Below are 20,145 nucleotides of genomic sequence, written 5' to 3' on the forward strand. Positions count from 1 at the left end.
TTTTTTTTTTTTTTTTTTTCAAATACAACCTGCTTCACATATGTGTAGATTCACACCAGGGAGCTGCCTGCCTCACCCAGTCATGCTTTCCTGTATTTGGCCACGGTGCAGCTCCACTGGAGCAGCTGGGGGGTTGTTCCTGGTTCAAGGACACCTCAGCGGTAAATGAGTGAGGGGAGAACCTTTCTCATTTACTCTCCCTACCCAGATTTTTCCAGCCTTGCTATGCATTCACACTAGAAGGCTGGTGACAAGCCGGCTCTTGGTGTTTTTTTTTTTTAAATTTTACCTCTGCCCTTCAAGTATTTGATGCAGGTATTCACTTCATTGACATTGATACTGATCTTTTGCCCAGTAAGTTGTCATTTTCATATTCATAATTCGCTGAGCAGAGAAATTCAGTTTTTTTTTTCTTTTTTTCTTGCTCCTCGCCCACAGATTGCTTCTACCTTTGGATGCAAAAATCCTGCTGCAGAGCATTTGATGATTTACAGACTGTACCGTTCATGTTGCATATACATTTTCTATTTCTGGCTTGTTTTCCTTTGGTGTACACTTGACCAGTTTGAAATCTGAGCACCCTGGTGTTGCCATGTTGTACAGTGAAATGAAATCCCAACATGTCTTCCTAACATCATACATTCCTGCATTATTTAGTGTTTCTGTTTGACATTTATATACATTACTTTTGTTTCCTTTGTTATCCGAACACGACAAACCCGCTAGTTAATGATGTTAATTTCAGTGAATAAATGTTGAGGCTTTTTTTTTTTCTTTTTCCCCCCCCTCTCTCTCTTTTTTTTTTTTTGAAATGCAGTGTTTTCTAATTACAGAAGTAATTAGGGGAGTAGTTTTTAATTAACAGAAGATACACATTCAGCATCCGTACCTCTGGAATCTAGTTCAATGTAGGACAGCCTTTTTCAACAACACTTTCAGCACTCTAATTATACTTGATAACTTTTATTAATAATAATAATAATGAAGATAATATATACATAACTACATGTATCAGTCTTGAATATTGATTAATGGACTTTGTCAGCTTCCTTGTTGAGTGCTGGTAATTGCTTCATAATTCGTGTAATAACTGTAAAGGATAAGAAGATACCGGTATAAAAGTTTGTCCTAGCAGTTGTTATTCTGATGGTACGGTTATAATATATGATAATGGGAAACATGCCTGTGGGTTTATTTACCTGAAGTTATAAATGACTCTCTGAGGACTCACCTGTGTGTATGAAGCACTGTTTTGACCAGTGCCAGCGCAGAGATGAAGAGCATCATTCATTATGAACACTGGAGGGCTGCACGGTTGCAGCCAAAATGATTATCACGATTCTTTTGATCAATATTGGGATCGCAGTTACTTCTGATTATTCACTGAGTTTAGGAACAAAGCATTTTATTGGACTTCTACATATGAATAAACGGAGCATTGCATTTTGTGCAACATTTATGCTCATATACAAAACTCCTCCTCCTTCCTCCCCTCATGGCAAAAATCTAAATGAAATTTTACCAAGACTCCTGCTTAGTTGAACGTCTGCTTTTTATTTGTCATATTCCAAAAAAACATCTCACCTGCAGGTTATGGTAAATGCTACTTAGGCAGCTATGCACAGGGAAGCCTTGTTTTCCCCCTAAGTTACTGCAGCCTAGCCTGACTGATCAGATGTAGACTTCACGTATCATTTCTGCTGCACGTTCATGTGGCTCTCTCCGTTTCTTTTACTATCTGCATGTAACCACTTATAAAATCCCCTTCACTATGGTAAAACAACAACATACAAGTTCTGATAAAGGCTTGCATCGTGCAGTAAAGTAGCCCTACCTGGTTCTTTTGGCAAATGAGCCATTTTATTGAAAACACCAAAACAATCCCCTCATCGCTGTTTTGCATATATTATTACCCAAGTTGAAACCAATTGATTTTATCCACATGGCCTGTTTTCTATTAGCTAAGAGTTATGAGAAGTCAAAATTGTAATAATAATTAATATTTAATTAATTGTGCTGTTCTAAAACGTTGCATAAAGAGAACAGACTGCAGATAAACCGTCTCATGAGAGAGCACCTCATAGCCACCCCGCGCTCTGTTTTTCAGTTAGAATTAGCAACATGTAATGGGGATTTTTTATTTTTTTTGTCCAACAAATGGGAGAAAAATATACCAATTCTGCTGGTACTAAAGTATATAGCAGCAGTAAAAGACGGAGCTGAAATAATGGAGGTTGTTTTATTATGTAACCATTACAAAGGGCATTTTCAGGAAGGTTGAATGTGAATTTTACAGCATTACAAATAAAGTGACTCTGATAGAGGTTATGTTGCATTAAAGAGGACGGCGCAAGGATTCTCCATGTGATAAGGTTTTATTGATCTTAAAGAGCAACATATTTCTGACCACGTTATTCAGCAGGGCTTTGTGGGGACGGGAGATGAATGCATACTGTAGATCTCACAGAACTGTGTCTGTAAGTAATGTTAGAAGAAAGTGAACTAACTACTTTCATTTATTCCTACTTCATGGCCCCCTCAGCAATTTAAAGGAAATCCATATTTAATATTGTTAAAAAAAATATTCCATATAAATCACAATTAAGCTCGTGCTGGACTAAATTTGTATTAATTAAAGCATTTATCCATCTGTTACATATCCAGGATCTTTTGTTGTTGTTGTTGTCTCAGTGTTCCCTTGTTTTGTTTTGTTTTATACATCACTATTATATTGGTAATAATACTGCCACATTTTCAGTTTCATTTGCCAGTATGTTGCATAATGGTTACAACAACAACAACATAATTGTGTTGTTAATTTGAGGCACATCAAATGTACAGTCCTGTAAGTAACACCATTTGAACATGTAATTTCCTGTTTCACCTGGAGACGGTACAGTATTTCTGACCCACTTTTCTGAAGCTGATGTATTGCCACTTTCCTCTTGCCTTTTTTTTTCCTGCACAGCAGAAAAAAAAAAAACACTGCTAAGAGTTTCCCCCAGCAGGGATATTTATTGCCAGTTCTGTGGATTGTCCACCCCCTACCTTCCCCCCCTACCTCCCCCACTGTGGTAAATCACAGGGGAGGACAACGCTCAGTACCACTTCTGTGTCGAGGAAGGTTCACTTTTGCTCAGGTGCTACTCAGTAACAGGCACCAAATGTTCTTTTTGATGGAGGGTAAAGCTGACAGACAGCTCACTCCGTCTTGGTTATTTCCTTTCTAACAGACTTCATCAGCTCAATCAGCTGACTGCATCATTTAAGATCACGCTATCAGTGCCGGCTATGAATACAATGCAGAGCTGACACACGGTTGTTGTGTGCTGGCGGGTTATCTCAACACATGTGTCGTGCCTGTCTGTGTTCTTGTTTACAGCTGAGTGAAACATTGTAGGAAATCAGTGTAATCCCAGCGCAGATAAAGGATGCACACAGCCTAATGTGTCTGGATACGGTTCTACATAAACACAATTAATGCAAGTGAGATAGATATTTGATATAAGAGTTTGCACCTGGAATTAAAACAGCAGTTGAAACAGGAACTGCAGTTGGATCTGTCCTCCATCCTTTATGCATTTGTACCTAAATGGGCTTCTGAAAGACAGTGACATGAAGTACATTACTAATCTGGGCTCAAGTAATCACAGCCTTTGCTTTTAGCATAATTACATATGGATTTTCTATGACTAAATAAATTTCATACTGGAAAGAGAAAGATTTTAAATGTTCCCTGTTGATTTTAAAAGTGTGACACCCGAAGCTGGCTGTGGGTCGAACCAGTAGGTGTTCAGTTCTGGAGCGTACATCACCTTGGACAGGGAATTTACAGATTAGCCTCAGTTAATGGAACACATCTAGATTTAGTGCTAATTAGCTGCTGCCCTTAAATAGTTGCTTAAATCTCCCCAATCAACTAGGCTGATGGCCTTTAGAATTACATCGCTTACTGGGCGACTCAGATCAGCAGGTTTACCATAAACATGGGATGCATTTCTGTTGATGTGGGACCGATAGGGCTTAAATTACACTGTCAGTGTAAATGATTGTTTTTGGTGGCAGACGTGACCTTTCAGTCAGAAATAAATTATATGAAATGTGTTTTTGCCCATGTTTTTCCTGTTCATGAAAGGTCAGTCTAGGTGAAAACAATCAGATACGATGGGGCTACTTCACAGGCCAGCTGATAAAAGCAGCTGGTGTTATCTGCTCTCGTAGCCATTCACTTTCAAAGCATTTCTTTTATCAACAGTTACAGTTGAAGGTAGTTAATGAATGTGCCAGCAAGGATATTACATGTATTTCAATATTATCCAAATGACTGATGTGGTCACATTCATCATGCAGTTTGCTCGAACCAACCCCGTGTGTCCTGAAATCTAAAATATCACAGGTGGGGGTGTGTGTCTTCCTCAAGCTCTGGTCCTCCACCAGGGGCCTGGGAGTTTGGGGATTTTGAGCGTTATCTCAACTGTTACTGGCACTGCACTCTTCCAGATAGAGACTCATGTATTGTACATGGAATCTGCTGGAGCTGCTCTCCCGGCTTTGGAGGTCACAGCCCCTGATATACTCCTTTTAGACACTGTAAGGATTTGGCCCATATTGAGCCCAATTTCTGCCACATATGTTGTTGTTTCACATGCAGTTTGAGGGAATGTTGTCTTATTAACCGTCAGGCATCTGTTTGAGTAAAATATGTGTTACAGTATGCTAGTATAACTTTACCAACAACATTTAGATGAACTAGTGACTCCGTGGTGCTTTTATAAACAACAAATTGCAATGAAGTCATCTTAGCCAGGGTGTTTTTTTCTTTCTCTTTTACTTACTTGCATCTGTTTTAAACAAAAGCAGAGTAAACATCTTGCTTGTAGATGTGTGAACTGTAAGAAAAGAACAAAAACTGCAGAAACACACAAAATAATGAGATAACTTAAACATCTGAATATAGCTGTCAAAATGAGATGCCTAATTATGGAATAATTAGCAACAAATATCAGGTAAGTTATCGTAGCGAGGCTGCAGTTTCTTTGCTGTTCTGGACACGGCGCTTTGTTTCAGGTTGCACATACACTCGAGACTCCCCCGTTTCTATGGGAGGGACCTCACGGATAGATATCAGAATGATCTGACATCTCAGACACATGATCTTCATTGTCTGATGCCGACTTATCTCCATCAATTGAGCTGTTTTCATCCTCCCTTTGGGCATCTGCCTCAAGGCTTCTGCAGCAGTAAATCTTGCTACTGTAGGTCTGTTAGCCGTGAGTCACTGCATAACATTGAAGTGTCGTCATTAGAAGTGGAAAATTACAATAAAATCAAAGCTTGTAACGTTTTTAAAAAATGTACATATCTTTCTGGGGGCGTAAATGAACTCACACAACTTTCCAATGTCCTTGACACACCAATGGGCCAATTCCTGTATATATATAAAAAAAGAAAGCATGAATAATGAATTAAATTAGTGAATTAAAATATCACAATGGCACATATAAATATACGGCCGGGGTCATAAATGACCATACTCGTTCACTCACGGACTATTTTAGAAATGTAAATGAACAACCCTCGACGCATCCAGGAGACACATTTGTTCTAGATTTAGTGGAAATTCACACAAAAAAAAAAAAAGAAGAAAAAGAATCCATTTGCGGGTTCCATGTATAAATTAAGAGTGAGCGCCAAGAAACTGTGCAGGGCCGTGTTGTCATTTTGATGTACTGGCCGACTACATTACTACAACTTCCACGTTCATCCCGTGATGCACACTGGTCCATAAAGCATTTTTACATATCACCAGAAAAGGAGGAGTTGTAAAATAGCGAGCACATTTTTTTTCCCCTCACACATATTCCATCCATCTATCCATCCATTATCTATACACCGCTTAATCCTCACTGGGGGGCTGGAGTCTATCCCAGCTGACTTAGGGCGAAGGCAGGGGACACCCTGGACAGGTCACCAGTCTATCACAGGACTACACTTAGAGACAGACAACCAAGCACACTCACATTCACACCTACGGACAATTTAGAATCACCAATTAACCTCAACATGTTTTTGGACTGTGTGGGAGGAAGCCGGAGAACCTGGAGAGAACCCACACTGCACGGGGAGAACATGCAAACTCCACGCAGAAAGATTCCGGTGCCCCCACCGGGACGCGAACCGGCAACCTTCTTGCTGCGAGGCAACAGTGCCCTAATTCAATTCAATTTTATTCGTATAGCGCATATTAACAACAAGTCATCTTATAGCGCTTCACAAAGGCAGAGACAGAAACACCCAACAATCCAAAACATTTGGATTCCCTATAAGCTTCAGCAGTCCGCAACAGTGGGCAGGAACCGAAAAACCCCACAGGGGAAAAAAAACCTCAGACAGAACCAGGCTCAGGGAGGGACGGCCATCTGCCTCGACCAGTTGGGTGGATGCAGGATGAATTATAACATTTAGTTAACAGTTAAACAAGTATAAAATATACTTATATAAAAAAAAATATTAAAAAAATTTGATCCATTAATATTTTGAAAAGTTTCTAAAAGCCATATTTTATTCCATTCATGTATCAGTGTAAAGATATTTCACTGAAAACTCAATCTGACACAGTGATGATAAAAGACAGAAAACAACCAAAGTCTGTAGGCCTCATCATTTGGAGACAACTAGCGTCTGTTTAAAAAAAATAAAAATAAAAATAAAATCCATGAAATGCTTAGTGAGATATTTGAATTTGGCCCAAAGCAATCAGATGGACAGACGGAGGGATGGATGGTTGGTTAGTCAATGGTAGGACAGAAAAAGGTGCCCTCTACTGCGCCTGGTCTGCGCCCAAGGACTGACTTGCTGCAGGACAAAATATATTATGTGATAAAATATGATATTTTCTCTTTGAAAGTTAGCGCTCAAAGCATATAGTGCAGGACATTAATGTGCTGAATAACTACCAACTTACCTATCTAACCAGTTTTTAACAACAACCACAGCAGCTAGAGACAGAGGTGTCATTTAGCAGAAGCAGAATTGTTTTTCATTTTGCCCGATTAGCAGAGTAGAGATTGCTTACTTTAGTAGATTTTGAACTAACAGGTTAAAGTGCTTCGGAATGGAGGGTTGTGTATATATTCACTTTCAATAGCCCTCCTCAGAACGGTCTGCATTAATCCAAATCCACTTCATTCAGTGTGAGGTAGGGGTGTTCTTAGTTTTGGCAGGAAGACCACATAAATGCTATACTAAGCAATAATCTCACTACTACTGTGGAGAATCATGTGACAGGCAGCCATTATCCGGACAGCCTGAGACAGACACTCTCAGGCCTGATTATATCTTTCTGAGCAGAGACTATCACTCTTGAATCTAGTCTGGCTCTGTGGTACCACACATGTCTGACAGTGCCCTATTAATGAAGCTGAATCAAAGTGTGGGTTTCAGGGGACCTAGATTTGTTCATTTGAGGGAAAAAAAAGAAAAAAGAATCCGCGTCAGTGAGTAATTGTGAAGTTCAAAGGAACAAAAGAGTGATGTAGACCAGAGAACACCTACGTCTGACCTAGCAAGTTCATATTAAGGAAAATACAGTGCTGTGCTAAACTTTGAGACCAGGGAGGCATCTGATCGGGGATTTATAATGTGCGATTCATGATGCCAGCAGAATCCTTGGAAATGCTGTTTTTTTTTTTTCATTGTTTTCAGACGGGGAATAAATACAGGAATGCAGGAACAAAACTAGGAAAGATTGTGGTAGTTGTACTTAAAACAAACGTAGTTACTAGCAAACATTTAAATGCATTCCGTACAAAAGCACTATTAAAAATGGAGCACCCACGCTGCACCATAAGCACGGTGATATACTTTAAAGTGTGCTATCATCGCATGAACAAAGCTCCTCTGAAATGAGTTTGTCCTAATCAGATGACCCTGTATTGTGCTCTGACAAAACCGTGATAAGGAAATTATTGGAAGCTGTCAGCTTTTTTTTTTCTTTTTTTTTTTACAATTTTAACCTCTTCAAGTTGAAGTTTTCACTGTGCAAAGTTAGATTTTTCTTCAAACGGCAGAGAGAGAGAAAAAAAAAAACAGATTTAGGGATTGTAGTTTCACCCCCTTGTACCCCTTATCCCCATGTTCTCTGATTAAACCCAGCACGCTTCCACAGCTACAGCTCCCGAGATGCCACGCTACAAAAGATAGTATCACAGAGGCTATTTTGGTTGAAACAGATTCACCTCGATTTCATTATAACTTTGGAATGCACTGGTGTGAACCGGTGTATAAAGCATTCTGAAGCACGCTGGTGCGGTGGTTGTAGGTGGACAACTGAGCTTGGCATAGACGCCATTTATAAACTGGCTTTCATGTTACATTTTTAAATATAATGCTGAAAATACAAAGAAAAAAATCACTAAAGACAACCTGACTATGCATGATTGTAATCTTTTCGTCCATGACATATCTGCTATAGTGGCAATATAGTGGGCCGACACTACCTCACACTGTTGCTTTTTGTCATATTTGTTGATACGATATGCTAATTGTACTGGCAATAATGTTGGAAAAGGTAATAACAAGCACTGATAGATTGACCACCAGGTTAAGAAGCACCTGCCAAACAAGCAGAAATTGAATCTGAAAAGGTCTTTTTGTTCGGGGGTAGCCTTTTATAAGTGATTTTTTAAAGGATAACACTGATTTAGCAGTCTGAGCTTGTATGGCAGGACATTTCACAGCCTAGGTGTCCTGACAGTGAAATCCAGTCATCTTTCATCTTGAGCCTGGACTTAGCAACTTCCAAGAGTCCTGCCTTTGGCGCTGAAGCTGCACTCAGACTCGCAAGGGGCCAAAAGGTCGGAGAAAGTAGCTGAGGGCAAGGCCTCGGTGTGAAAGTTAGCAATAGACTCTTGTCATCAGGTAAAAGAATAAGTGGCTGTAATATGGCTCGGCTCATGATGTCCTAACCTTGCTGGCTCTCAGGCTGTGGATGTTCACTTGTTGGCTAAAACAGATAAAGAAGCATGATGAGATGAAATAAAAGCATATGGCTTAAGTATCATTTTGGCAGGTTTCCATCCAACGTTTAGATTTGTTTTGAAGGTCATGCACGTCGTCGCCCAATTTATTTTAAACGCTGAATATTTTAAAATCAACCCAGTCTTGCAGAAATTACCTTTCTATACGACTAAATTGCATCAGGAAGTGTCTTCGAAACAAAACACAATTGCGACTGGTTTATGTTTTTCATCAACATAGCGAGGACAAACATACATTAATACTGTTCATATTAATGATATGTTCTATTATATTCTGCCAAAATATCCGATTTTCATTATTTACCAGTAGCAACGACAGAATTATTCAGCTGTGAAGATTGTGGACTGTTTTAATGCAGGATCCTAAGTGACCTGAGGCACAACATGCTTTGTTCACAATTAACCAAAACCTCAATCTTTCCCTAAATAGAATTCTTTTCTTGCCTTAACTCAGCCAAAAACGGGGTGCAAACCTGTATGTCTGACGCAAGACATGACCGCCGTACGCCTGCCATAATGATCTCCTGCACACGGGTCATAAATGTGATGCTTCGTTTGTGCAAAATAAAGGTTGAGTCTGAACATAATCCAACCAGTGAATGCATTCCACCTGAATGTAATTGGAAAAACTGCTCAGTTGCATAAAAAAGGTGGTTTCTCAGAAAAGTGTAGTTCAGGACAGCAGCAGTCAAAAATGTGACTTTACTGGCATACAGTGGAAATAATATAATAAAACTGGTCTTTGAGTCACCAATAGGTTCACTGTGATGTCCTGATGTAGGTGATCTCTTCCGGGGTGACAATGCCTCCATCTGTAGGGTTTAATAAGTATGAACATGCTTAGAATCATAAACTACAGTCTTCACTGTCACTAGATCTCAACCCAATTGAACACCTATGGAAAATTTTCATCCATAACCATCAATAAAATACGAAATGAGGGAAAAGAATAGTTTCATTGCTCTAGTAGAGTTCCAGAGACTTGGAAAATCAATGTCAAAGCTGTTCTGGCAGCATGTGGTGACCCGACATCGTACTAAAACACATCATTGTGATTTTTTAAAATGTGTTAACTATCCATATGTCTCCTTGATGTTTATCGAAAAGACTATGCAACATATTGATATTTAACATATCCAAGAGTTGCCTATAATGGATTTTCCTCCCGAATTCTTGAGATGAAAGCAAGACTGATGAGGAAGGTTGACTCAAGTCCTGGAGTTATTTACAACAGAGAATGTAGTTGCTGTCATCACCTGTGTGACCTCAATGAAGAGCTTCGAAGGTGTAACGTCTGGTCCGCCGGTGGACGTGTGATGAAGTGTCTATCGATTCTTGCGACGGAGTTAAGGATGATCCATTTTTTTAACACAAGTAATAGCAGTCACACTGAGAATCCAGCAGGATGTTATGAGCACAGTGTAAGCCACGCTTTCTACAAAACTTCACACTGAGTTGGAACAGAGCGCTGTCTGTATTTGTCTCGCATGGGAGCCGGCAAGCTCTGTTATTTCTTGTTCCCTCCACCAAGAAATGCACACCACGAGAGGTCTCAAGTTTTAATTAAATGGCATATTTATACACTGTGGATATTGAACTTCCTTCTCTCTCAACATGCTGGCAAATAGGCCACACAGTTTAGACTTAGCCTATTAATTACAATTTTGTCAAGTCACAGCAATTGCAGTAATTAATTAATATGTTCTCGAGAGTATATTGTGCATTTCTGTTGTACAGCTGTTTAATAAAATATTATAAGTCGCCGATTAGATTAATGAAGGCTTAAAAGTACGGACACACTGCGGCACGGAATAATCACTTTCAGACGTTCAGCTCTCGGTCCAAATACGTGCGATTTGGAGAGACATGCTCTTACATTGCATTTTATCACTGGCAGCCACTGTATGAAGTTACTACGCCTCATCAGTATGCAGAGGGGAGCTCGGCACCTCCAACACCTCTATTTGCAAAGAAGCTCTTGTAAAATCAAGCACCAGAGGTGAACTTGTGGTTTGATAAGTGCCGGGTTCATTTTATATGAAAATTAATAATTGTTATTATTCCTTAATGAATGAAGGCATTTCTGGAACTATTTTTTTTTGAGTTATTTGTTTTCTTTTTATCCAGCCCGCAGTTTATAGTTTATTCTGCAGTGGTGTGCTTGACTGCTCTCCAGCCATTCATCAAGGCACTGCTTTCCATTATTTGGTGCAGTCAGCTGAAACTGAGAAAGGCTTTTGGGGTGGTATGGCTCATTCTTCCTCCACTAACTCTCTGTTCTCCTAGACAGAGACGTTCCTCGTCTTTTTCACCTTATGCCCTGGATCAGTGGTCATTAGACGAATCGGGTAAATTATATATGCAACACGGCTCTCTAACGATTTTGTTTTCAGACCTGGTTTCCCAGCATGCCATGTTTTTTTTTGCTTTTTTTTTTTACGAGTATCACATCAAAACAGGACCCAAAGATTTCCACGTCAGCAAAAAAGCGATAAAGCAACTCGATTTACATTCATCAGCTAACCCTCTTAATCCTCCCTTTAAGTACAGTCACCAAGAGTTCTATCCTCCTCATATTCACATTCTCCAGATACCCACCCAGACCACAAGACTCGCAAAATCAATAACCTAAGTATCATATTCTTGGCTTCTAATATTGTCAGACTCAGATTCCATCAGCCTACGGTCTGAGCTGCATTCTGATAGCAGCATGAAAAGAGGCTGGCTGAGATGAAATGAAATAGTTTATTGCTAATGTACACTCAACAGCACAGCCATTCTGAACATCTGTATTCATATTTAGACTCTACACCTGCTGCACGGAGCCCATCCCCCACTGAGACGAGGTGCGTCTACATCTACTCCGTGCTTTAGCAGACATCTGTTTCCGTGGTTCCCCTTTTAAAAAAAAAAAATCTAATCATCAAATATTTGTGTTTACAATGAAGATGCTATCCTCGCTCCTCCATTTGCATTTCTACCTAATTTTTAGCTGTGCAGGTAAATATTTGATTCATGAGGCAGTGTCACTTAATTCTGTATGAAAGTTAATGCCACAGTGGAGAGATGTGTCAGCAGCATTCTGACTGTGTGAAGCACAGCAAACAACTTGACTAATCTTGTGTGTGCTGACATTGTGACTGATGATCAGTGTGCTGGTGGCCCCACCTGAATGTGGACCATAATCTCCAGGCTCAGGGTGATATTGCCAGTTTCAGCTTTTACTGGAGTGGCCTCTTTGCTTTAGCAATAAAAAAAAAAAAAAAAAAAATCTCAGATTCTTTTCACGCTGCTACCAGGTCTCTGTCGTGTTACTGAAATCAGCCTCTTGGTGTAAATTCAAACAGTCAAAAAAAAAAAAAAAAAAAAACAGCTCTCAGATCCACGTGATTGTCATAAAAGTAAAAAAAAAAATGTTGTAAATGGGAAAGCACTGCCAAGGGACCAATTATAGCTTTAAGAGTTGGGCCCATAAGCAGGCTGATGTTGGAAATGTGTTGATTTGTGGATAAATGAGACAAGTGAAAACTGATCAATTTCAAGTCAGGAATGTTCAAACCCCAACCCTTAGTGGCTTTCACTTAATTTGTTTTTAAAAATCCGTTTTGATGTGTCTCTTATTTGGTCATTTGTCTTCTTTGTTTTAAGAGCTTCTATTTTTCTAGCAGATTGCTTCTTGGAAAAATTATAGCAATTTGTATTACAGGTTGATTGTAACCGGGTCATAGGGGGATATCTGTGTTTGGATTGATTGATTTCAGCCATTAAGTGGTAAAAGCAAGATCACAAATAATGAAAAATAATTATAATTTACACGACACAGTTAACTACTAGTATATACATCCACAGAATATATAAACAGACATGTACTGCAAACATACCTTTACCCAGGCAACAGGCAATAATGCACAGATTTTTCCCTTATTTTAAATAGTCCAAGATGAACAATCCATCCTTTGGACAATGCATGCACATAAACACTTACACATGTACATTGACACATCCCAGCTCAACATTGTTTTTACATTTTCACTGTTTTAAATTCATTCTCATAATTGTTTCATTGGTTAAATCTCATTATTTAAATCTTAAAAATGCTAAATATGCCAAAATATGCCTTTAAGCTGATAATTGTTCACTCTTTCACAAAAATGTTAAATATGTTTTGAACAATGGTACCATTTTTTAAAGCTCTTTTTGTATTATGTAGTTCTTTAGAAAGCAATTTAATGATGATTCTTATTGCTCTTTTTAGCAATATGAAAAGTAAACCTGTATAGATTCCCTTTATATTTCTAAGCAGTATTTGATGTATGGAACGACAGGTGCATAATACACAAAGCAAGAGATGGTTAACCTTATACACCAGTGAAACTGATTTTTCAATGTTTTTTTGTTTTATTCATATAATATTATGATGGCTTGTCAGGGATAAATTATGACCAACTATGACAAACAAAAATGTGTTTCATGCATTTTAGATCATTTGTGCTAATTTTAATTTTATGTTAATGATGCAAACACACTGGGCTTTTATTAGAAAACCAATGGTTATCTCTAGTTTTGTACAAAGGTATCAGTTTGGCAGTTGTAATCAGTTTTAATCAGAAAATTCCACTGTTTTAAAGAGAAGCTTGGTAATAATACAGATATGTTGATGACAGTTTCCTTAAGATAGTCGTTCAATACATGTTTATTTCAATGTGTAGAGCTCTTAACTTTACATGTTATCTATGAGATATTTAGTAAACATACAGTGCATATGCGCTGTAATCGAAGTTTCTCCTTCAGAATTGTGGCATTGTTCAGCCGTCCGTACATGTTAGTACATGTGAGTCCCTCCTTTTGAAACTGTTGGCCCTTCCTGCATGTAAACAGACTACAAGTGACTTTCCATCCTGCATTGTAAAAGGGAAAGTGTAGTCTGGAGAGTTAGGCCAGAGTTCCCCAAAACAAAGAATCCTAAAAAAGTTTTTTCTATGTTAATTACCCAGTTTATGTGCACTTGTTTAATTTCAGCTCAGCAGTAAGAGTCCTGACCACTTTTGAAGCTATCCTCTGCTTTTTCTCTGTTATGTCTGTTTCGCTCCACTCCATGTTTCTGCCGCAGCACTCCGGTCTGTTGTGTTTCTATTTGCTGTTTTCTGCTCCTGTATATTACACCTGCACCGACCAGAGTGGAGTCATGTGTTGAAACAGTCACTCAAGGATCAGAGCTAAACAAAGACGAGCAGAGCAAAGGACAACAGAAGATAACGTTAATTGAGTTGCCACAACTTGTTAGAGCTGTTTAACGTATTTTAAAGTGCTAGTGTGGACTAATGGTTGTTGCTGGATTTATTTTTTTGTCGCGTCTCTTGTGCACAACCTTTCTGGCTGTAAATGAAGGGAGGGGTTAAGGTGTGGTTCACACGCCCATTTTGCTGATAATTCTGATTGTCACGTACAGAACCTTAACATAGATGTCATTCCAAGTTTGTTGTCATAAAAAACTCACCGTAAGCACCTCAATAGTCTCATGTGTTTTTAGCCTAATAGACCTACTTGTTGAATAGCTAAAATGTCCTCTAAGTGTCAGTGAAATGTTACAAAAATTGGCAAATGATCACTTAAGTCTTTAACAAGTGCCTCTCCAATTAGTGTGACATCTGTCATATTAATATATAATGCAAATTATCAAAGTTCAGGGGTTTTCCAGGCTCACTTAGAGTTACCATCCTATCTTTAATTAAGAGCATGGTGTTGCAATTTGTGAATATACTTCTCCATTTCACGCTTTAGGTTGTGTAGTGCAGGAAAACCCTGAAGTTGTAGTGTGGGTTGTACTCCACATTGTGGTAATAAAGTCAGTAGTCCCCTTTTAGCCGAGTGAATTCAGAAGTCATTTGAACCAGCTGATCCTTCAGTATATTCTGTCATACATAATACATCATCCCGGTGCTCTCTGCGCACTTACTGTAACACATTCCATAATATCTTTCACACCTTTTGACATAGTTTGCACTAATTTACATTAAGCGCCACATCCAAACCCTCGCCTTTTTTTTTTTATTCTTCCACCTGATGAAAAACATATCCTTGTATACTGAAAGCAGAAGCTTTTCATTATTTTTATCGTGTTTCGGAAACTAACTTAAGTATTCGCTCGTGAAAAAAATTCTCATTTAAAGCAATAAAAGATGGCATTTCAGTCATTCTAACATGTACAGTAAAGTGTTGCACAGTAATAATGCCAATAGAAAAAAATACACCTTGGGTCATTTTTACTTCATAAAGTTGATTTTCTGATTAATTGGATGCTTTGAACTTCTGTTTTTTGTTTAAGGCTAGTGATCCCACCATTATGCCTGATAATATCCCATCATGTTACATTAAACTGTCAGACAGACATACAAACAAAATCATTTCATGAGCCCGCTGTGCTTGCATTTTAACTCATAAAGCATCATGTCAAGATCTCGAACTATCTCTTCAGCTTCTTAAAGTAACCTAGTCAGACATATTCATACTGTGCAGCTCCACGTCGAAGCAGCCTGTGCATTATTTCAATTTTCAGTGTACGCGTATTGGTCTATGTTAGCCTGTTCAACGTAGATGAGTCAGTTGTGAAAGACCCTTCACACCCACTTCGTCTTATCTAACTACTTAGTCCTCGGCTCAGGCTGAATCTGGGTGGAGTTGTGGTGAGATTGAGGACACCAAATGTCATTAACCTATACGTACCAAATTACTGTCACGTTTTGCCTTGTTTTACTTATTTCATGTGTCGTGTCACTCATTTAAAAATTGCAACTCTGTAACTTCAACAGGTGCAGGGCTTTTTTCAGACATTTTGATGTTTAATCGAAGGAAAAGCACAGGTATTACCGATTAACACTGTTTCTGCTGTGTTACAGTTCGCCGGGACAGTGTGGCTGAGCACAATACTAAGGCTCTTAAAATGAAGCAGCTAAATGGATTTGAGCCATCGTTCATTTCATTATAAATATTTCTCTGTTTTTGCTTGTGACATGTCAAAATGCTGTGACAAAGGAGGGTGACACAGATATAGATCAGTCTGTAAATGCCTGCATCGTTATTAGAAGAGATCTAATCAGGCAAACTAAGTGAAAGGGTCGGTGTGAGCTCTCTGTGATTAATGCCCCATGATTTTGATCCATATTACCCCAGTACATAAGTTAAACCCCAATATTACCAATATTCTTTTTGTTATTGCAAAGACAATAGCTCATTGTCACCTTTGTTGTTATAACGGCATCACCTACGATTACCCGCTACAACAACTTTGACCAGGTTGTAATGTAAAAGCATTACCTCGTATTTTTGAACAAGAAATACCATCAATCGTACAAATTAAATAAATTATATCGTGGAAAACCCCTCCTTGTCATGTACTGAGCATATGTTTCTCCAAAGGTTAGTGTACAGGGTCGCACAGCACAGTCTAGCATCCTTGAAGCAGTTTGTGATTCAGTGACTTTCCAGAATATTGTTTGGCACTGTACTGTAGAAGTAAAGCCAGCCACCCTCCAATCACCATCTCAAAAAAGGAAAAAAAAAAAAAAAAGAAATACACTCTGTAGCTAGCGCTAGGGATTATGTTTCCTCAGAAGGGACAGCATTTTCACACTCTAGACTGCTACAGAATGCCGAGACAGTGGAATTTCATGAATGTATTAGGTGAAGACCGGTTAGCTGCAGTGCACCCAAACCTGCACTTACACTTATTTTAAAACACGACTCCTGACAATGCCATTCTTCTGATTATGTGAACACCCTTTATGGACCATGCAGTCATAATTAAAAGAAATCCTCCGACCAGGGTAAATCTGAGGGAGGTATATTCATTACTGTGTGGATTTCGTCTATTTTCCCAGCAGTTCTGTCAAGAGTGAACAGCATACACTGGAGACAGACAGCAAAGACACTGGAAAGATGACAGGATGGATGACATGAAGAAAAAAAAAAAGTTAGACTTTTAAACTGACAATACCACCTCCACAGGGTGCCGTACACACAATGCACCTGCATCCATCACTTCCTCTTCCAATATAATGACATGCAACTGGTTTTATTGAACTGCCTAGCCAACATCGACTACAGATGAATTGTTTTAATAATGACATGATGAAATGTTTACGTGTTTACTGACATGACATTATTATGGTTGTCTGTAATAATAATGAAAATAATGATGTGTGCTAAGATTAGTGGAAAAAAAATAAGCTTTTTTGAAATGAGTTCTGTGTGATGTAACTGATTGAGCAATGATCAGAGAAGTAATGAGCAGATACGTAATGCGCACTGTTGGAACAATTTTGCCATTACTATTTATAGTCAGCCTCACCTTCACCTTAAGCTGACAATGGTCTCCATCAGGACAATTGAGGTCAAGGAAGGTCCACAGACCTTTGGCTGTCCCAGCCTCCTCTGCTCCCCTGTGTGAGCTGGACTAATGAGGCAGACAGCTGCTCCCTTAGTTGAAATGTCTCTGTGGTGAACTGTACCTGGGAGAGGCAGAGACAATGTCACCTTCAAATTCAGACACATTATTGTACAAATGGAAACCAAAGCAGACCTGCGAAATCAAGAGAAAACATGTTCAACGATTATCTTTTGGACAGTGAAAGGCTTCCAGGCAACTACAGCACATTCAACTTCAACATGCTCTCAAGAGCTTTAACACAGTTGTTGTTTACTGTCATCCTTAAATGGGCCGGTCTTGTCAGGCTCATATTAACCCTACACTTTGTCTTATCTCAATTCCCTTCAAAGGAGTATTGGTTTTAGACATCTGTTTCTGAAGCTTGCCAGAGTTCAATAAAACACAGGCAGGCTAGAAATGCTTCTGCAATGTAATTAGGGGACTTTGCTGAGATGACAAGTACAAATGTGGAATAAGAAGGTAAAATCCAGCAAGGCTGGGTGATTAGGCCTCATTTGGATGTCTTCTGCACACTGTGACGAGCGGCTGTTTCAGGGCACGGCAGTCGCTCGGATCGAAGGCCCACAGTGTCTAGGATTATGTGTCAATTTACCACCCAGCTGCAGCTCTACACTCTACAGCAGAACATGACTACCTCTAATTAGGCCATGCTACCAATTAGGGCCCTGCAATAAGGCAGCAAGGAAGGCACTCTGGGAGAGTAAAACCTACCATTGTTTCCACCATAAAAAAAACACTGTCTTCTAGCTCCAACAGCTGTCGAAGGTTGGAGGACCGTGTCAGCTAGGATCCCATTAAAGGATCCTTGGTTTACTGTGATGTGATGAAGACATTAATGAAACTGGACAATACGATGACAGAACATTAACTCTGTAGGGTGTCTGAACGGTACATTAATGTGATTCAGTGTAAAAGGCAGTAATGGCCAGTCGGAAGGAGCTATCTATTCATGTCACAGCCATGACCTTATACTCTGTCTTATAATCCCACAGGTGGCCAGGGTCAGTTCCCCATAACTCAGAATGTGACGGTGGTGGAGGGGGGCACAGCCAACATGACCTGTCGTGTGGATTACAATGATAACACTTCCCTCCAGTGGTCAAACCCTGCACAACAGACTCTGTTCTTTGGGGACAAGAAAGGTAAGTAATATTCCCAGGGATAATGGCCGTAATGATAAAATGATGAGATATGATAAAGATGTCTGAGGCAGATTATATTACAACAGGAGTCTTATTCATTAATTTTTCAAATTTGGAATGTTCAAAATCGTCCCTGTCTGCCTGCCTGCGAGCGCACAGTTTGACTGAATGCAGGAAAAAGACTTTGTGAGCGAGAAATAAATGCCTCGCTCTTAATGTTGAAACAGACTTTTAATGAATTTATGTTTCCATTGATGTCCCAGGGCACAAACTAATCAGAAATAGACTGTTTTTGAAATGTACTTTTGTAATCACGCAACACTGACAGCGTTGTTTACAACACTGTAACGCCTGTGGATCGTGAGATGATTGGGCTTAATTAGTATTTTAGCTGCCCTACATTTGTATAGCTGTTTGGATGTCACTCTGGAAAGAAAGTACACTGTTGCAACCTCGTGAAACAAGTCCTGAGCCAGAATGAATTATGATGTGCTCTCACCAGCCAAATCCAATTTAAAGGTGACAAAAGTCTGGAGTTGATAAATTGGAAATGGGGTGAAAGGGAGTATAACAGTGGACTGGTCGTGTAAGGGTTGGGGTGTTCATCTTTCAGTGTTTCTCACAGCATATTACCCATTTCATTTATGCTGTAGCTGCTAATACAATATCATTGGTTCAGTGATTGAAGATGAACTTTCCCTCTGAATAACAATTGATGGGAGGGAGATGCCAGAGTGAACCAGCAGAATGAGAGTCACAGCCTGGTTCGAAGAAATACTTTCTCCCACACAACTGATTGGATTTAGTAATGAGGTCTAAGGTGTTTTATTAGATGAAATTACTTCCAAATACAATTAAACGAAAGTTAACTGAATCTTAAACAGATACTCCTCTGCGAACGGTGTGAATGTACCCAAAGGATTCGAATTCAAGCACAAGCCATCAAACCAAACCTATTATTTTTGGGGGGGGTTATTTATCTGTATGATTGAATATTTTATTATTTGATTTTGTAGAACCAGTTTTCAAAAGAACCTATTCTTATCAGGGACAAACTTCAAAGTCTTCATTTCTTTGTTCTTTGAAGAGATGCAACGTGATGAATTAAAATGCATCTTTTGGTGATTTTATTTGGCATAAATGGTGCCAGTTAACTGTGTTTTGTTCACATTTCTCCGGAATACAAAGCGATAATCTGTATCCGCTTGTAAATACGGAATGCTGCTGCTGCTATAAGCATGTAAAGAGAGCTTAGAGAGCACAATGTGTATGAGCCACTTTGCCTTTCTTGGGCAACCATTTATATTGCATGACAGAATTCTTTTCCTAAGCAATAAGGATGACAAAACGAATGTAGTCCACTCAGCAGAGGTTGCCAGGGCTAAGTGTGGGAACGCTTCCTCTCCATCTCCTACAGCCAAATGAAAAGCTTTATTGGCACAACTAATACGATGCCTGTGAGGCCATCAGGAGAAACGGGAGGCGTGGAACAACACAAGCTTCATGCGAAGAACAGGGT

The 20,145-nt window shown here is 39.2% G+C and overlaps 1 protein-coding gene across 1 annotated transcript in view; it reads left to right on the top strand.

Annotated features, from left to right (window-relative positions):
* The window catches only part of cadm2b (cell adhesion molecule 2b), a 150,914-nt gene that overhangs the window by 103,513 nt on the left and 27,256 nt on the right, over nucleotides 1–20,145 (top strand). The window contains exon 2 of the mRNA XM_008286832.1: nucleotides 18,477–18,626. Coding sequence (XP_008285054.1) covers nucleotides 18,477–18,626 — 150 coding nt within the window. The remainder of the gene's footprint in view (nucleotides 1–18,476; nucleotides 18,627–20,145) is intronic.

Source organism: Stegastes partitus, unplaced genomic scaffold (assembly GCF_000690725.1).
Source record: "Stegastes partitus isolate 25-593 unplaced genomic scaffold, Stegastes_partitus-1.0.2 Scaffold472, whole genome shotgun sequence".
In the NCBI taxonomy this organism is placed as follows: domain Eukaryota; kingdom Metazoa; phylum Chordata; class Actinopteri; family Pomacentridae; genus Stegastes; species Stegastes partitus.